The sequence below is a fragment of the Ursus americanus genome, chromosome 16 (genome assembly GCF_024610735.1).
Source record: "Ursus americanus isolate L20-20 chromosome 16, mUrsAme1.1.p, whole genome shotgun sequence".
Classification (NCBI taxonomy): Eukaryota; Metazoa; Chordata; class Mammalia; order Carnivora; family Ursidae; genus Ursus; species Ursus americanus.
The window spans coordinates 3,310,845-3,329,003 of record NC_142142.1 but is presented as its reverse complement, the minus strand read 5'-3'; the positions used below and the strand labels follow the sequence as shown (position 1 = coordinate 3,329,003).

At 38.6% G+C, this 18,159-nt stretch overlaps 2 protein-coding genes across 2 annotated transcripts; both read right to left on the bottom strand.

Annotated features, from left to right (window-relative positions):
- Nucleotides 1–529: 529 nt before the first annotated feature.
- On the bottom strand, nt 530–1,486 carry LOC123782801 (olfactory receptor 6B9-like). The gene has a single exon (XM_045783114.2). The coding sequence runs from the start codon at nt 1,472–1,474 to the stop codon at nt 530–532; it is 945 nt and encodes a 314-aa protein (XP_045639070.2). The 5' UTR covers nt 1,475–1,486.
- Nucleotides 1,487–10,878: 9,392 nt separating this feature from the next.
- On the bottom strand, nt 10,879–11,865 carry OR6A2 (olfactory receptor family 6 subfamily A member 2). Its single transcript, XM_045783105.2, has one exon. It carries the CDS (start codon nt 11,860–11,862, stop codon nt 10,879–10,881), a length of 984 nt encoding a protein of 327 aa, XP_045639061.2. The 5' UTR covers nt 11,863–11,865.
- Between the last annotated feature and the right edge of the window lie 6,294 nt (nt 11,866–18,159).

Sequence of the window (18,159 nt, the reverse complement as noted above, 5' to 3'; positions counted from 1 at the left end):
TTTTTTAACTAATGTGCCCCTAGAGCTACTATCACAGACTCTTATATATAGAGAGAATCCAATACAGTGGATTGTGGAACTAGACTCCACAGGTTCAGATAATGGTTTTGATATTTATTCACTATGCAATGTTGAACAACTTATTTAACCTCTCCGTGTATGTTTCAGTTTCCTGATCCATAAGATCAGGCAAGTAGTCATAACTAACTCATAAAGGTGTTATGAGAATAAGATAGTTATTATATGTAAAGTGCTAATAACACCTAAAATTTATATATGTCAAATATTTATTATTATTTCTCTGCATGTCAAAGTAATTTTTAAATATATACAGTGTGTATTAAAACTAATTCAAGATTAAAGAAATACATAATGTGTCCTGTTTCTAGCTTTAATTTTTTCTCTCTTCCCATGCTGTGATTTCTTTAAGAATGTAGATTTATAGAATAACACTAGTAAGCAGAACCATGAAGTGTCACAGGAATGACATCCTTGCCGAGACACTGTCTCGTCCTCAAGGTAGCAGGGCTTAGCTGAGCAGGAGGCACTGTCCAACACCCATGGTCTTTTTGATAGCATTTTTGACTTCCTGGTTCCTAAGGCAGTAGATGAATGGATTTAGCATGGGTGTGAGGACTGCATACACAGCTGAGATTAGTTTGTTGGAATTAAATGATGTAATAGCTCTGGGCCGAACATACATAAAAATCATGGCTGTATAATAAATTATGACTACAGTGAGGTGTGATGCACAGGTGGAGAAGGCTTTCTTCCTTCCCTGGGTGGAGGGTATCCGCAGAATGGTGGAGACAATGTAGACATAGGAAAGGACAGTGGTGATGAGTGGGAAGACAAGAATGACAATAGCCAAAGCAAAGTCCACTAGCTCAGCTGTGGACATGTCTTTGCAAGCCAGCTTGAGGATTGGTGAGATGTCACAGAAAAAGTGGTTCATGACATTGGAACCACAAAAGGCAACATGTGAAATGAAATAAACCTTGATGACAGAGACCATGAAACCACTCACATAGGAGAAAGCCACCAGCTGTACACAATAACCTGTGGTCATAATGACTGGGTATTGGAGAGGGTGGCAGATAGCCACATAGCGGTCATAGGCCATGGCGGCCAGAAGCACACACTCTGTGCAGGCAAGTGAGATAAAGAAGTAGAGTTGGGTCATGCAACCTGTGAAGGAGATGTGCCGTCTCTGTAGGAGGAATCCATCCAGCATCTTGGGGACTGTGACGGAGACATACCAGACCTCCAGAAAGGACAAGCTACTCAGAAAATAGTACATGGGCTTATGGAGGGAGCCAGTGATCCAAACAGTGAGCATGATGATAAGATTCTCTACCACCACCAGCAAGTAGACCACAAGGAAGAAGAAGAAGAGCAGGACTTGTAGCCATGGGGCAGTGGGGAAGCCCACCAGGATGAATTCACTGACCAGAGTGATATTTTTCCCCAGCATGACTAAAAGCACTGAGAGGTATTGAAGTCTTATATAATGGCACTACGAATAATGAAGATGATTATGCTATCAGACAAGAGACCAAAAGAAGTTAGTAAATCAGACTTCCCTGCAAATGACTCATAAAATAACTTCTGTTAATACAAAGTAATCTTGAAATGTGAAAGCACACATTTCCATCAAAGTTTTTTGTTGTTCTTTTTTTTTTAATTTTTATTATGTTACGTTAGTCACCATACAGTACATCATTCGTTTTTGATATAGTGTTCCATGATTCATTGTTTGTGTGTAACAGCCAGTGCTCCATGCAATATGTGCCCTCCTTAATACCCATCACTGGCTAACCCATCCCCCCACTCCCCTCCCCTCTAAAACCTTCAGTTTGTTTCCCAGAGCCCATAGTCTCCCATGGTTTGTCTCCCTCTCTGATTTCTCCCCCCTACATTTTTCCCTTCCTTCTTCTAATGTCCTCCATGCTTTTTGTGTTTGTTTTTTTGAGAAAGTCTCTCAGAATCAAAATGCAGTCCTAGAAACCAGTGTTGAACTGTTTGTTAACTACCAAAAATTTAAATTAAAAAAAAATGCAGCCCCACCCCTAATTCTCACTCACCTGATGAAATATTTGAATGTCACTACCCATGTCGCTCTTAGGTCCTTTGTCAATAAACATAGATAGTCTCTCCCTTGTGGGTTCCAGATCTCTGTTTAATGAGGAACTCACTTCATGAAGATTTCCTTCCTCCCTAAAGGAAATGTGAGGGATAACCTCACGTCAGAAAAAGTTTCAAAGTTTAATATTTGGGTGATCCATTGGCTATAGTCCTTTGATCAGCACAGTTTCTTCAACTTTATTTGTGGAAATAAGAGATAGTAATTCTTGGAAAGTTCCTTAGTGACTCTCCAGTTGCTTTCAGACAAAAATGGGAATGTTTTTGCTATCACACAGAGGATGCACTTCATATATTGATCCAGCCGTGTATTTCTTCAGACTCATCACTTATGACCCTCTAAGTGGTTTCCATGATCCAGCCGTACTCAACTAGTTTCTGCTTCCCAAACACACTAATCACTCTCACGCTTTGTTTACACTCTTCCCTCTTCCCACTGTGCCCATCCCCCAATCTTTATTGGCTGATTCAAGATTCAAGATTCCACTTAGGAGACATCTCACCAAAACTCAGTCAAATGCCTCAAAAGTATTTGAAACATATCTTTTGGGCCTGGTCCAACACCCAAAAGATCCTATAGCTGCCCACATTTCCCTGACCTTGGGTACAACCTCTTCACGTGTTGAGATTTCTCTCCATTACACTGCAATTTTCTAAAACTCAGGGAGATGTTGGTAAAAGGGTGTAAATTTCCAGTTATAAAATGAATAAGCTCTGGGGATCTGATATGCAGCAAGGTGACTGTAGTTAACAATACTGTATCATATACTTGAAAGTTACTGAGATTGTATCTTAAGTGTTCTCACCATACACAAAAAGTGATAATTATGTGATGTCCTGGAGATACCACCTAATCTTATTGTGACAATAATTTCACAACATATACATGTATCAAATCCTCACACTGTACACCTTTAACGTGCCCTTATAGCTCAATAAAACTGGAGGACAAAAGACTTTGCCTTCATGACTGTGAATCCAATGCTTAGGACAGTGATTAGAAAATACATGAATATTAAATGACTATGGATTAACAGGTGAATTAATGAATCCCTTGGAGCTTTTGGATCCACAGAAAATAGATCAGGGGCAGAGGAATATGAATTCAGGGTACTTTGCTGGCAGAAGGCATCTATCTATCAGGCTGCACATCTTTGGACATAGCCTCAGCTTGCATATCCAGTGTATTGTCACAGCAAACATATCCACAGGGTCTGAACACAGTGGATATGATCCCTGGTCTCAGGTTACTTGGTAGGTTGGGTCTGTAAATATCAGCCAGTGTCTCAGGTCTCCTACAGGAGTAAGGAGAACGGAGGCAGGAGGGCATGTGAATATAGTGTAAGGACAGGCACATCTTATGATGCTGGAAGAAAGCATATTTGTGAGGTAGCCCAACTATTTTAATCTTTGGTCCACAGGGTGTCTTTTGAAAACACACAAATGAATATGCCTCTCTGTTAAATATCACACTCATCCATAAAGATCCATAAGGACTGAGGTCAAGTCCTGCCTTTAGAACAGTGCTCACTCCTGGCAAACAGTTTGTCCATCTTACTCTTCACTTGACACACAGAGGGTGGGAGGCTGATCAGGGACTCATTGGACTAGAGATCTTATGGCCATAGCTCATGGCAAGGGACAGAAGAATGAGGCAGTGAAATACACATTACTGACACCACTGCCTCCTTTCCATAGCAGTATATATTAGCAGAGCTCAGGCTGCTTCCTGGGTGGAAAGGGATTGTACAGTACATCCAGGCGTCCAACCAACACCTTCACCCTAAAGTAGTTCTGGCCTAGTTTTTCAGTGCCTTTGACCTAATTCTTTTCCTTGGGAAAAGCAACTGGTTCTGGGAGCCGAAAATAGTGAGCTTTCCCATGTTCTCGTCTCAGTGGGAAGAATGTAGAGACTGTCCTTTAGGGCGTGTATAATATTCCACATTCTCACCATCAGCCACACAATTTCCCACACATTTACCTTTGTCTACTAGTTAAGAGCATTGAATTTAGAGTCAGAACAAGGCTACTAGTTGTGTCATCTTGAACAGAATATTCAACAATTATGGACTTAAAGATACATTGCTGTGAAATAGAATAATGTTAATAATGCCTACCTTACTGGTTTGCTGTGAAAATAAATGTGATAATGTACAGAAAGCACTTAACATAGGAATTGGTCCATGGTTTTTCTGTCTAAGTGTTAGCTATTACTATATTATGTCACGTTAGACTCACACATGCTACTCACTCACATGTATTCATATAAACACACAGACATTCATTCTCTCTCTCTCTCTCTCTCTCTCTCTCTCTCTTTTACTCATCTTTTTTCTGTTATATTCTGGGGGAATGAGAGAAGCCAAATTTCCTGAACAGGACTATAGCATCTTTGAAGAGCTCTGAGTTACAAATCACTCATGCCTCTTTCTTATCCTCTTTCTAGAATATTGCTTTCATATATTCAAGCATACCCCTGTTACTTCATATTTTCCTCCACTTTTTGGCCATGGATATACCTCTCAGCAGGTTCTATTTTGTATCAGAGAGAAATGAAGAATTCTCTCTTACTATTTTCTTTGTTTTCAGAACTGAAAGCACTAAGCTCTGGAGTCTCCTCTATGGTATCTGAGGAAAGAAATCCTTTCGTTGTACTATAGAATCTTTTTTCCAATCTTCTATGTGCTTATTTCCAAGAGACAATATGGACACCAACAGACTTCTTCTAGAATAAGAAACATGTCTTTTGGGCCTGGTCCAACATCCAAAAGATCCTAGAGCTGCCCACATTTCCCCGACCTTGGGTAAAGAAGTAGTGAATCTTTGTTTTCCCATTCATTCTCCACAATACCCTTTCTCCTGTCCAATCATGGTGCTTGCGGCCACTTCCCCCAATTCCCTCTTCATCTTTCTTGGAGCTTTCTTGAATCAAGATATCAGATCGACCAATCTCACCTGGAACTTTCAACCACTCACCACGGTCCACCTGCCCTCTCTTCAAGAGTGGAAAATTTTGCAGATATTTGCAACTAAACATAGAAAATCAGGCTGGTTTGCCTATTTTTTTACTTCCTGGAGATCCACATTTGGTTTCTGCTTAGACTGCATGATAAGTATTGCAGCATTAAGAAAGTCTGGAGCTGAGGCAGGAGAATATATTTAACCTCTGGCTTGCCCATGTCTTTTTCCCAGGAGGCTCACTGACAGTCTCTCCTGGCTCTAGGGAAACTGTATGTGCTGCTTAGACTATGTCCAGGGGATTTTGACAGGAAAGCTGAATCTCCATTTACCTACTAGTTCCTGTTTATACCTGGACCAAGTTTACTGATATCTGTGGGTGGGATGTAGCCCTTTTCTCTTACTACTGTATGCAATGTAATCCAACACTAAGTCATTCAAAAGCCAAGATAAGAAACCTAACTGGGTTAATAAGATAACCAATACATTCATTTGCTTATTCACAAAATCACAACCAGCTTTTATTAAGCTCTTATTATGTGTAGGGTACTGTGCTATATGTTCTTTGGAATAAAAATGTACGTCATGGTTTCTGCCCTTCAGGAACTTGTAGTATTCTAAGTAAAATGATAAATATACACTATAATGAGCACAGAATGTGACATGTACCAAAAGAGAAGTACAATGTGCTCTAGGAACTCCAATGAGGGAGTAATGCTTTCTAACTTAGGAATTTAGAAAAAAAATTCAAGAGGTGTGATTCCAGACTCATATAGGAAGATAGTGTGGAAATAGTGTGAGGGGAAATAATTTTGGTTCAGCAGTCGGAAGATCCAGTTCCTAATTTAAGTTCTACCATTTTTAAGAACTTTGATCTTATAAAATTGTCTTTATTCCTCAGTTTACTCACCCATAAGATGGGATAACAATAATTCACTTGTTAACATCATATCATTAATGTTAGTTTCAAAAGTAATATGTATTTGAAAGCAATTCATATACAGACGGAGAGGGAGAACCAGGCTTCCTGCTGAGCAAGGAGCTGATGCAGAGCTGCTAAATGTAAAGCAAGAACTATTTGTCAAATATACTCCAACTCTCTCTTATCAGCAAAGTAAAACAGCATCATTATATGGCTTTCATGAGACTGAAAAATCCAGGAAAATTTGAAAAAGAGGTTTTCAACATAGCACATAAAAGCCAAATGTTTGCTGTACATATTGCCATAAGCAAAAAGGGACAGCTTACTTTTTTTATTATAATAATATTTTTTATTATGTTATGTTAGTCACCATACAGTACATCCCTGGTTTTTGATGTAAAGTTCCATGATTCATTAGTTGCGTATAACACCCAGTGCACCATGCAATACTTGCCCTCCTTACCACCCATCACCAGTCTATCCCATTCCCCCACCTCCCTCCCCTCTGAAGCCCTCAGTTTGTTTCTCAGAGTCTATAGTTTACTTTTAGTATTACGAAGTCACTGAAATCAGCCAAGGTCCATTAAATTATGTTCTTTTAAATAAAATTTTTATTTTAGGATAATATTTGTTTTACAGAAAACTTTTAAAGATAGTAAAGAAAGTTCTCATATTCTCCTCTTCCAGTCTTGGTTCCCCTAATATTATCATATTTTATTGCCCTGTACACTTTCAAAAGTGAGAAACCAAAACTGGTATATTATTGTTAACTAAATTCCAGGTTTTATTTAGATTTTACCAGTTTTTCCTTATCCTTTTTATGTCACAGGATCCACTCTAAGATATCACATTCCATTGCACTATTTTGTCTCTTAAGTCCTCTCTGATAGTTTCTCGGTCTTTACTTATGCTTATACTTATAAGGGCTTTTTAAGCAAAATAGGGTTTTCAGTACTATAGAAGAACTCTTGTTTCTAAAATGCTCTTTTTCAGAAAGATTTTTGGATATTTTCTGACTCTGTTTAATGTGAAATGTTAGCAAATTATAAAAGGATTGGATTATAACGTTCAAGTAAAAAAAATCACAATCTAAAATTCATCTGCACAAGGTTGTATTGGGCAAGAAATTAAAGACCAAAAGGGGGGCAAAAAGACCAAAAGGAAAACAGACCATACTGTGAAAAAACTTGAAAGGCAGAGTAAGAAACTTGAAGTTTATGAAAGTTGATGGGAACCAGTAGATATTTTTGAACATGGAAGTCCTCTATGATGTTAATCCTCACTTGTTCTGTAGATGTGAGTTACCTCTGGCCACTCTGAGTATCTCTCCCACCTGAAAGACCCAGTCTGGATCATTACTGTTATCGCCTGTAATGATGAAGAATACTGGAGACTTCCCCAGACACTGCTCTGGCAAAAGAGAATTATAAAAGAATCATATTATCTATGCAATAATTTTAAAGAATGGCAGACTATAAAGATGGTTTGAAACAAACAAGATCAAATGTAACAGGGATAAAATAAAGTCCTCTATGTAAGTTGGGGGCAGAATTAATCAATGGAGAATGAGGAGTACTTCATCTGACAATTAATAGTTTACTTGAAAAATCTTAGGTTTTGTGACATCAAATTCAATATGAGCTATGAGGATCACCACACAACTATGAAAATGCAGTCCAAGTCAAGAGAAGTTTTGATCTTGCTATAATTCACATGGACTCAAGCATCTTTTCATTCATTGTTATAGAGAAATGAATATATGCAGGAAACTGTGTTAAAGACTTTTCCTATACCTGAAATAATTGTTTTTTTTACTTTTTTATAATAATTTTTTTATTATATTGTTAGTCACCATACAGTACATCCCTAGTTTTTGATGTAAAGTTCCATGATTCATTACTTGCGTATAACACCCAGTGCACCATGCAATAAATTTTGAATTCAGAATTCGAGGTGGTTTTTAAAACAAGAAAATAATGCATCTTACTATAAAAAGCTTGGACAATAAAGAAGAGCACAATGAAGGAAATCAGCTTCATGTTTTTACTTCCTATTAACTGGAACTAACCTGTAAGGGGGTTCATATAATAGCTACAACAATGATGCCCAGAGGATGACACTCCAATCCCAGATTGTAACCCCATTTCAGGAATTTATTCTATGGAGATGGTTGGGAGATGTGCCTTAGATGAACTTTTATCTAGTCATTATAAATATAAATTACAATAACATAAAATATAAAAATAAATTATAATAAAAATATTTATAAGGTTATGTAATTGTTTTGGCACAAAAAGATGTGAATATTATATTCGAATTTTAATTAGTAGCAATAAGCAAATAATGCTTGATTTTCTTGCTAGTAGCCTTTCATACTTTATTAAGCAGCGTTAAACTATGGAAAGACAGGCTGCAGCAACAGAAGTCTCCCACATCTGGAGAGAGAAGCTACATGTGGGCTGTTGTCCTCAGGATTCTAGGTCTTGGGTAATTGTACGGAGCTATATTTCTAAAAATCATGCTGAAATACCCTGTCACTATCTCTCCATCCAGACAAATAAGGTTGTGTATTTTATTGGGTAAGAAATATTTATTTAAATAAATATGTTGGTAACAATACCTTTGCCACAGATTGCAATTTATAAGAGTAAGGGCTACATTGCATAGTTACAGCTAACATTTCAGTTAATTTCCTTCTAGTCTAATTTAAACAAATCAGTAAGACTGATACTTTTTCTTTTTTTGAGATAGTCAGATTTTAGATATGTTTTTACAGGTAGAACCAGCATCTGCTTCTTTTTTTGAGATAGTCAGATTTTAGATATGTTTTTACAGGTAGAACCAGCATCTGCTTCAGGGATATAACATCTGTGCTATCTCCAGTATTCTTTGTTCAGAAAAGCATATGCTTTGGGGTGTCTGGGTGGCTTAGTTGGTTATGTGTCCAACTCTTGATCTAACCTCAGGTCTTGACCTCAGGGTCGTGAGTTCAAGCCGGTGATGCTGGGCATGGTGTCTACTTTAAAAAAAATATTTTTAAAAAGCCTGTGCTTAGGTTTATGCTGGGCTGTCATAAGCTTTTTTTTTTTTTTAATATTTATTTATCTGAAAGAGAGAGCACAAGCACAGGGAGCGGCAGGCAAAGGCGGCGGGAGAAGTCGGCTCCCTGCTGAGCAAGGAACCCAATGCAGGGCTTGATCCCAGGACCCTGGGATCATGACCTGAGCCAAAGGCAGATGCTTAACCAACTGAGCCACCCAGGCGTCCCTGTCATAAGCTTTTTAAAATTAATTTTTTAATTTTTTTAAAAGATTTTATTTATTTATTTGAGAGACAGCAAGCTAGAGAGAGAGAGGGAGAGCACAAGCAGGGGGAAGGGCAGAGGGAGAAGCAGACTCCCCACTGAGCAGTGAGCCAGATGTGGGGCTCAATCCCAGGACCCTGAGACCATGACCTGAGTTGAAGGCCGATGCTTAACCAACTGAGCCACCCAGGGGGCCCCTTAAATTAATTTTAAAAACTCTAGTACAGTTGACATACAATAGTACATTACTTGACGTACAATGGTACATAGTAATTCGACTTCTCTATATGTTATGTACATTCACAAGTGTAGCTGCAATCAGTCTCAGTACATTACTATTACAATATCATCAACTGTATTCCCTATGCTGTGTTTTTTATTCCCGTGACATTCATTCTGTAAATGAAAGCCTGTGTCTCCCACTCCTCTTCACCCATTTTATCCATCCTATACCTTCCTCCCCTTTGGCAACCATCAGTTTGTTCTCTATACTTACAGGTCTAATTCTGTTTTTTGTTTATTTATTCATTTGGTTTTTTAGATTCACTATGAGTGAAATCACATGGTATTTTTCTTCCTTAATCTGACTTATTTCACTTAGTGTAATGCCCTCTAGGTCCATCCATATTGCTGCAAATGGTACATCTCATCCGTTTTTACAGCTGAGTAATATTTCAGTGTGTGTGTGTGTAAATCTATATCATATCTTTTTTATCCATTTTAAGCCTGATACTTTTGATGCTGTTACATAACCTAATATTCGCATTTATTATATTAGGAATATTTTATCTGTCATTAGCTCTGTGTTATTTTAAGACCTACATAGGATTCCATTTAATATATAAACTATAAGTCTATGGAGACAGAAGATTAAATAAAGAACTGCACTCAGTCACTAGCTCCCCTAACCTAGGTAAACAAGGAAATGAAGCTAGAAATCTCTATAGTCCAGGATGTGATATGTTGCCAACAAAAAATTCTGTTTCCTGTCTGCTTGCCTTGTAATTCATACTAGAATTATCACGTGGGTCCCTGCTACTCATAGGTTACAGTCAGTGGCTTGTGGCTAGAAGAGATCTCACCAGAAGTCTCCTAATGCTATTCCATAATGAAGCCTGTGCTTCCTTGAATGGCTTCCTCCTTCTGCTTTCCTTTTCTACATTTTCAGCTTCAGAATTAAAACAAAGAGCAAATCCAGGAAAGGCCATTTAGAGAGATAATAGTTCTGCATTTGTTTGCTTATTTAAATATTGAAGTGCAATCAGTCTTCTGCTCAGAGTCAATCCTTTCTGCCCCACCAGGATGCATGATTCATGAACCTGTTCTATGTAAATTACAATAGAGCAGATAACATGGGAACTTCTAGCATGTATTTACAGTAAATGTATTTACAGTGCTGTCTAGAAATCCAGCTGTCAGTTTACAATCCATCCCTCTTCTTTCTCCTGGATTAGTTCCTTGATGGTGCTTTTGAACCCTAGTCCTTAATGTAGGCCATAAGAGCTCCTCCAGACTTCACAGAAAATATAGATCCCAAGCTTAAGAGCACTTTCTACCCATCTCTGCTAGCTTTCCCATCCTTAGCATCTTGGCCCTGGAATAGGTGCAGGGTACGGCGTAGGGCTCTCTTGACCTCTTGATTGCGCAAGCAGTAAATGATAGGGTTAAGCAATGGTACGATGACAGCATAGAGTACAGAAACCAGCTTGTTGGTGTCAAAAGCTGAGAGTGCCTTTGGCCGGGCATAGATGAAGATACTGGCTGCGTAGAAGATGATCACAACAGTGAGATGAGAGGCACAGGTGGAAAAGGCTTTATGGCGCCCAGCAGCTGAAGGAATGCGCACCACAGCACCAGTGATGGCCATGTAGGAGGCCCCAGTGACAGAGAGTGGCCCCAGCAGGATAAAAATGGCCAGAACAAAGTCTGTAAGCTCTGCTGTTGACATGTCAGTGCATGAAAGATTGAGCAATGGGGAGACATCACAGAAAAAGTGGTTGATGATGTTGGGTCCACAGTAGGAGAGGCGAGAAATGAGAAAAACCTTGACCATGGAGATGCCGAAACCTCCAGCCCAGGAGCCAGCTGCCAGCTGCACACACAGCCAACCACTGACAATGACAGCGTAGTGGAGAGGATGGCAGATGGCCACATAGCGATCGTAGGCCATAACAGCAAGAAGGACACACTCAGTGCAGCCCAGTCCCAAGAAAAAGTAAAGCTGTGTCATGCAGCCCTCAAAGGAAATTAGCTGTCCATGGCTCTGTTTGGACCCAACAAAGCCAGCTAACATTTTGGGAATAGTGACAGTAACATACCAGATCTCCAAGAAGGACATATTAGCCAGAAAAAAGTACATGGGTTTGTGAAGGGTGGGGTGGTTCCTAATTGCCATAATGATGAGGGTATTTTCAGTCAGCACCAACACATAGGCCAGCAGAGAAAGAGCAAATAAAAGTGCCCGCACTGGTGCAGGAGCTGGGAAGCCCAGCAACACAAACTCACTTACCCTTCCGCTCTGGTTCTTCTGCTCCATTGCATCGGTCTTGCCCGCTGCTCTTTAGGAGAGAGAAGAGAGGATCCTCAGGAGCCAACAGTAAGAACCCAGCCTTACTCTTGGTGGGTTTATATTGACAGAATGTATGTAATGCATGTAATTCATCACTGAACTGAGGCCATCAGTTTCTTCTGTAGTCTTGAAATGAGCTGAGACAAAAGTGGACAAAAATAAACTGCTTCATATTGATGATAGGATAAAAATCTGTTATGGCCCTTGGAGAAATGTATACTGATAAACTCTTGTAAAAGTGATACTAGTTGGTCCCTGAAGAATATAGATCAAACCCAAAAATAGTAAGAGAGTCTAGGCTGTCCTAAAGTGAGTAAGTGTTTGTAAGCTAGATTGTGACTCTGTTTTGAGGAAATAAGTTACATAGTGGAGGAATAACAGTAATGTATAACACAATTGAGTATTTCCTAGGCATTGATAGTGTGTGCACTGTTTTAAAATATTTGCAGACACTTAATCTTCAGAAGAACCCTGTGAGTTAGTACTATTATTAACCCCACTTAACCCCTAAGAAAACTGAGGCATAAAGAGATTAAGTAGCTTGTTCCGGGTCACACGGACAGTAAGAGATGGAACCAGGAAGTCAGGACCTCAGAGCTTCAAAAATATTCAGGCAACACAAAGAAGGGATTGTAAACTACATCCTGGATTTACATCTAGGGGAGAGAATCTTTAGAGCTCAGCTACAGAAATGACTCCATACTACAAGAAAGAGGGAACAAAGTAGAACCCAAGAAAGTCACAGCATCTATAGAAAGAAAATTCTACGTAACTGAGCACTTAAGAGGAGGACTTGGGACCCACCTAGAAATTATATCAGGAAGTGGATCTGGATGGTGGAAGAACTGAGAATCCCATCAGTTCTGAAAGTTGTGCTCCCTTGGAATGAGTAGAACACCTTCCTTTAGTATTGTTAAAAATTAAACTGAGGCATATTAAAATTTTCAAGCATTTAATTGAGCAACATTGATTTAAATTGGGCAGCACCATGGGGTGCCTGGGTGGCTCAGTTGTTAAGCGTCTGCCTTCTGCTCAGGGCGTGATCCCAGAGTCCTGGGATCGAGCCCCACATCAGGCTCTTCCACTGGGAGCCTGCTGCTTCCTCTCCCACTCCCCCTGCCTGTGTTCCCTCTTTCGCTGGTTGTCTCTCTCTTTGTCAAATAAATAAATAAAATCTTAAAAATAAATAAATAAATAAATAAATAAATAAATAAATAGGGCAGCACCAAACTGAAAGTGGTAAAGTGTGCTCTACTGACAGAAGCTAGTGGAAAGGCTTTTATAGAGCAGACTCAAAAGCAAAGCAAAGGCATTATTTGATTGGCTACATTTTAAGTGGTTGCCTTATTTGGGAAAGTTGTGATTGGTTATTCTTAAATTTTGTTTTCTTGGTTATGAGCACATTTATAACTGACTCTAGCTTAAGTTTTGGTTTGCTTAAGCAGACAACTAAGGCAAGAGAGCCATCTCAATCTAATGGCTTCCTTTTTAAAAATATTTTGCCAATAACAAGACCAGTATAAAAGCATACATGAAGTAGAGGACTGTCTTTGTTTACCTTGGTATTGAAAATAAAATTTGCCCTTTCAAAACTTCAAGCCTCTTCTGGATTTGATGTGAAACAGAAGTGGACATAGTCACATGGGAGTTGGTGCAAAGAAAGGGTTACTGTCTCCCTAGTGTCTCTATATGGTCATAGCATTGGAAGGGAGTCTGGAGATTAGAAAGGAGAATAGGAGAGAATCAGCCAAACACCAGGGTTCTATTTCCCCTCAGGAGTTTCCTTACTCTTTAGTCTCAGGCCTGTTCCTCTGAGGTTAGCAGGGGCAGAATGTGCTCACATATCAAACTTTAACTTGCTAATGATTTTTTCTAGCTTTATTGAGATATAATTGACATATAACATTGTATAAGATATACTATGTGACAATTTGATACAAGTATATATTGTGAAATGTTTACCACAATGTTTACCTCACACAATTACCATTTTGTTGTTGTTATGATGGGAACACTAAAGCTCTACTCTCAGAGCAACCTTCAAGTAAGCAATACAGTATTGTTAATTATAGTCACCATGCTATACATTAAATCTCCAGAACTTATTCATCTTATAACTGAAAGTTTGTACCCATTGACCAACATCTCCCCATTTCCTCCACTCCCTAGCCCCTGGCAACCACCATTATAACTCTATTCTCTGTTTCTTTTTTTTTTTTATTATGTTCAGTTAGCCAACATATAATACATCATTAGTTTTTGATGTAGTGTTCAACGATTCATTAGTTGCATATAACACCCAGCGCTCTGTTTCTATGAATAGCCAAGATACTGAAACAACCTAAGTCAACAATGGATGAGTGGATAAAGAAAATGTGAGATATATATAATATACATGTATATCTTGATGTATAGGTATATATGCACATACATGTATATAATATACATGTAAAATATGATATATATATATAATACACACACACACACACACACACACACACACACACACACACATATATATATATATACTTATGTATAATGCAGTGTCATTCAGTCATAGAAAAGAAGGAAATCCTGACATTGTGACTATACGGATGGACCTTGAGGGCATTATGATAAATGAAATAAGCAAGACAGAAAAAGACAAATACTGTATGCCTCACTTATATATGGACTCTAAAATTATCAAATCTGCTGATGATTTTATACCTGAGTTTCTCTTCGCTTTATGATTTGCCATCAGTATGTCACCATTATTAAGTACCTGAGCCCCTTGCATTTCTCTCAGTACTAAAGTACTTTATTTTTTTTAATAATAATTTTTTTATTATGTTAGTCACCATACAGTACTTAGTTTTTGATGCAATGTTCCATGATTCATCACTTGCATATAACACCCAGTGCACCATGCAATACGTGCCCTCCTTAATACCCATCACCGGCCTATCCCAATCTCCCACCCTCCTCCCCTCTAAAGCCCTCAGTTTGTTTCCCAGAGTCCATAGTCTCTCATGGTTCATTCCCCCTTCTGTTTACCCCCTTCCTTCTTGCCTTTCTTCTCCTACCGATTTCCTACTTCTTATGTTCCATAAATGAGTGAAACCCTATGATAATTGTCTTTCTCTGCTTGACTTATTTCGCTTAGCATTATCTCCTCCAGTCCCGTCCAAGTTGCTGCAAATGTTGTGAAATCGTTCTTTTTGATGGCTGAGTAATATTCCATTGTATTTGCAGTTACAAAATGCCCATATCCCTGGCTGCATTTCTCATCACTCCCTTCCTTAACATTCACACTCAAAGTTTTTATTTATTTCAGAATTCATGAGGGATCAACTGTGCTCCAGGCCACAGATTCAGAGATTTGATACATAAAAAGTATATAAGATATGAAGTCTTTAAATAGTTTATGATCTAGTGGTGGGGACATATCTTCATCTTCTCACCCCTGAAAGTTTAAACTGTTATACTTACCCCTATACTATATACGAGCTTCATAAAAGGGAACCTTAAAATTACAACTGTCATTTGTATCCTTACCCTTGGTCCTTTCTCCTCAATAACTGCCTCATATACCATTTATTGTTCATTTGACCCTCTTGGCCTCAGACATTTTGCTCATCCTTTAATTTTCTCTACTCTCATGTTTGATGCTCTGCATGCTAAAAAAAAAAGAAAAAGAAGGAAAAATTAGCCTTTCACATGGGGACTCCTAATTGGTTTCACTGCCTATAGTTTCTCCCTGAAGCTCAAATCTGACCATTTCACTTCCCTATTTAAAATTCTTCCATAGTACCCCACTGTCTACACAATAAGGTTCAAGCTATTTAACAGGGCATGTAAGTATTCATGATATGCCACTACTATTACCAAAACCTCGTTTCTTGCCACAGCATACATTGTATTTTATACCTTGCAGCTCTTGGCATACAACATGCTTATCACCTCTGTACCTTTGCTCATTCTGCAATCTCCACGAGGGGAGCTAACTCCTAATTAACCTTCAAATCTTGGTTCATGTGGCATCTCCACATAGAGACATTCTTTCTTTCCTTTCCCTGACACTGGTTTGGTGAAGTTCGTCTCATTACTGTTTCCAGTAGAGCCCGTGAAAGCCCAGGTACTCTTCTGCTAGCTCTATCACTGCTGCTATTACTCAGGTGGACATGAAGGAGGAACTTTATGCCAAAGTGCCCTATATGTCCTTAATGGTATAGCAAGGAGTGGACATAATTCTCTTGATGTCACATGAGTCCCTCAAATACAAAATGTCTAAAAAAATGATTCCTAAGCCTGTTATTCCTTTATCACAACCAATAACATCAGTTTCCATGCAGTCACCTATACCAGAAATCTGAAAGTTTCCTAGGTCTTCCATACCTATTCTCCCTACCCAAACCCACATCTCTCCCACAACTAATCCAAGTTCTATCTCAGTTACCTCTTTAATTGTCTCTCATGTCTGCCCTTTCTCCTGTCCTATTTCTCCTGCCTATACTGGTCTTGTTATTGGCAAATCTTTTTTAAAAAAGAAGCCATTAGATTGAGATGGCTCTCTTGCCTTGGTTGCCTGCTTAAGCAAACCAAAACTTCTCCTTGTTTTTTCTTAATTTATCTATTTCAATAGCCTATTACCTGATCTTTCTTCCTTCATCCTCAACCCTCATCAATCTAACTGCCATTTTTGTCTAGAGTGAAATTTTACATAGAAATCTAACCATATCACTGACCCTAAATATATCCAATTTTGGGGAAATACATACTAAACCCCCCAAAATATATTTCTTCTTAACTGTCCTACAATAATCCAGTCATTGCCCACTGTTTCCATTTTTCTAAATATGTCATGATATTCTCTAACTTTGTGATTTGCAGTCTTCTTTCTGTCAAAAACACACAACCCTGCTCCTACAAATTCTTGTTTATCATGTTTCAGTTTGTTAGTTGTGATGCTCCCAAACTACCTGTATTTCTAGACATAGGTTATTTACTAATATTTCTGTCTCTCCTTTTGACAATGTTCTTATTACAAGGTCTGCTTTAGTAACTGATAAATAAAGGTATTATAATGGTTGTATGGGTGAATGGGAAAATGATGAAGGTATGAGATGGGCAGAACTGATGAGATGCAGATAATAGGAATGGCATATAAAGAAGGCAGAATATAAAAAGGAGTTGGTTAGAAATGATCTGGAGTAGGGAATTTAAATGAATTACCAGAAAATTTGACAGAGTTGGAATAATATGTAAGGAAAACAAACATCGAATACAGAAGAGTGAGTAAATCTGCAGGGACGACATAAAACACAAGGAAGTTACATTAAGCTCAAGAGGTTAGACCTTCTGTAGATAAGACAGATGATGTTTGGGTAGGATAAATTTGCCATGTAGACAACAGGTCCAATGAAAGAAGATTAGGTGAAGATATCTATAATATAGAAAGAATTGACTCGAGTGGAGGATTACAAAAGCCATAGGGAGGCCAAGCAGAGTATGAATAAATAAAGAAACCACCTATGAGTGGAAAAGATGTGAAAAGTGATATTAGTCTGAGTATTAGGATGGACCAGATGTGGAAAATGCTGATAGGAGTTTGGGTTTTATTAGGTGTAGAGAGTAACAGGAAGAGGGATGTATTGGACAGAAAGAAAACATGGGGAAATTGACCATTTGAAGAGGAATGAAGCAGGAAATAGAATACACTCACTTTATCCAGATGCCTTTGACTCAGGGTCTTCCTAAGATGACCAGGCTAGTTAGGAAAAGACTTAGGGAATGTGTATAAAAGAAAGTTGTTGCATCAGGACAAAGAAAGATGGTATAGAAATTCCATCTTCTCTTTCTCCCACGATCAGAGAACACAGCCAAATCAGGGAAAAAAAAGATTCTTTTATCTTGCACCTCCCTCCTATAATCTCCCTTTGGTCCTCCTCCTTCTGGTGCATTGGGTTGGCTTAGATGCAGGAGCCCAAGAGACCAAAAGAGATACAAGAGAAAAAAAAGACTGGGACAGACTAAAAAGGATATGTCTGGGAAACTTAGGAAATAGATGTTTATCAGGAAAGCTACATGAAGGAGAAGGTGTCACAATACCCTAGAACCTCATAGATTCTCCCCTTGCCTTCTTCCTTGTTAGTCTCTAATTCATTCTATCATGCCACATTCTTGTTTAAGGGAAACCTTTCAGCTTTGGGCCAGCCCAATCTGAGTTTATATCCTAGCTCAGTTATGAAATCTTGGGCAATTTATTGAACTTCTTTGAGCCTT

What these genes read in the sequence shown, in the direction of transcription:
- LOC123782801 (XM_045783114.2), bottom strand. Translation starts at nt 1,474, where the DNA reads ATGCTGGGGAAAAATATCACTCTGGTCAGTGAATTCATCCTGGTGGGC.
- OR6A2 (XM_045783105.2), bottom strand. Translation starts at nt 11,862, where the DNA reads ATGGAGCAGAAGAACCAGAGCGGAAGGGTAAGTGAGTTTGTGTTGCTG.